This window comes from Elephantulus edwardii, unplaced genomic scaffold, assembly GCF_000299155.1.
Source record: "Elephantulus edwardii isolate Elephantulus edwardi_28Jun2011 unplaced genomic scaffold, EleEdw1.0 scaffold00044, whole genome shotgun sequence".
Taxonomy (NCBI): domain Eukaryota; kingdom Metazoa; phylum Chordata; class Mammalia; order Macroscelidea; family Macroscelididae; genus Elephantulus; species Elephantulus edwardii.
In genome coordinates this window covers 7125023-7126090 of record NW_006399794.1, presented here as the reverse complement: position 1 = coordinate 7126090, position 1068 = coordinate 7125023, and the positions used below count along the sequence as shown (strand labels likewise).

General features: G+C 48.1%; 1 protein-coding gene across 1 annotated transcript in view; it reads right to left on the bottom strand.

The window, feature by feature from the left end:
* Window positions 1-30: 30 nt before the first annotated feature.
* The window catches only part of LOC102845267 (retinal dehydrogenase 1-like), a 13497-nt gene continuing 12459 nt past the window's right edge, over window positions 31-1068 (bottom strand). The window contains exon 2 of the mRNA XM_006885606.1: window positions 31-1062. Within this exon, the coding sequence (XP_006885668.1) occupies window positions 31-1062 (1032 nt within the window). The remainder of the gene's footprint in view (window positions 1063-1068) is intronic.

Below are 1068 nucleotides of genomic sequence, written 5' to 3'. Positions count from 1 at the left end.
TGACACTTCTCTCCACCCTCACGAAGTTCTTTATGAATTCTTCTTGGAAATTTTCATTGTGACTGTCTTGACCTCAGTATATTCATGAAGACCATATTCTCCCAGTTCTCGTCCATTTCCAGACATCTTGAATCCCCCAAAGGGGCACTGGACAGAATTTGCCATATAACAGTTCACCCACACCGTCCCAGCCTGCAGGGCAGCAGACACTGTCACAGCTTTATCAAGGTCCTTGGTGAAGACTCCTGCCGCCAAGCCATAGAAAGTGTTGTTGGCTCTCTTGATCACTTCTTCTAAAGATTTAAACTTCATGATTTGCTGGACTGGTCCAAATATTTCCTCCTTGGCAATGCACGTCTCATCTGTCACATTGGAGAAAACTGTGGGCTGGATAAAGTAGCCTTTATTCCCCCAGGGGCCTCCTCCACATTCCAGTTTGGCCCCTTCTTTCTTCCCACTCTCAATGAGGTCAATTATTTTATCATATTGTTCCTTGTCAATCTGAGGACCTTGGCTTACTCCTGGGGTCAGAGGATTGCCAAGAACATACTTCTTAGCCCGCTCAACAATCCTTCGAAAAAACTCATCATAAATTGATTCTTCCACAAAAAGCCTGGAGGCAGCTACACAACACTGGCCTTGGTGGAGGAATAATCCCTGGTGTGCAAATTCAACTGCGTTGTCCAAGTCCGCGTCTGCAAACACGATGCAGGGGCTCTTCCCGCCCAGCTCCAGGGTCACCCTCTTCAGATTGCTCTTCCCAGCAGCTTCTTTAATTAATTTTCCAACCTCTGTTGATCCTGTGAACGCCACTTTGTCGGCATCCATGTGGGAAGAGATGGCTGCTCCTGCAGTGGGTCCGTAACCAGGCACAATATTCACCACTCCTGGGGGAAACCCTGCCTCTTTTATCAGAGATGCCACATAAAGAGCTGAGAGAGGCGTCTGCTCTGCCGGTTTGACAATCACGGTGTTGCCACAGGAAAGAGCAGGTCCTAACTTCCAACTAAGCATGACCAGCGGGAAATTCCAAGGAATGATCTGGCCACACACACCAACTGGCTCATG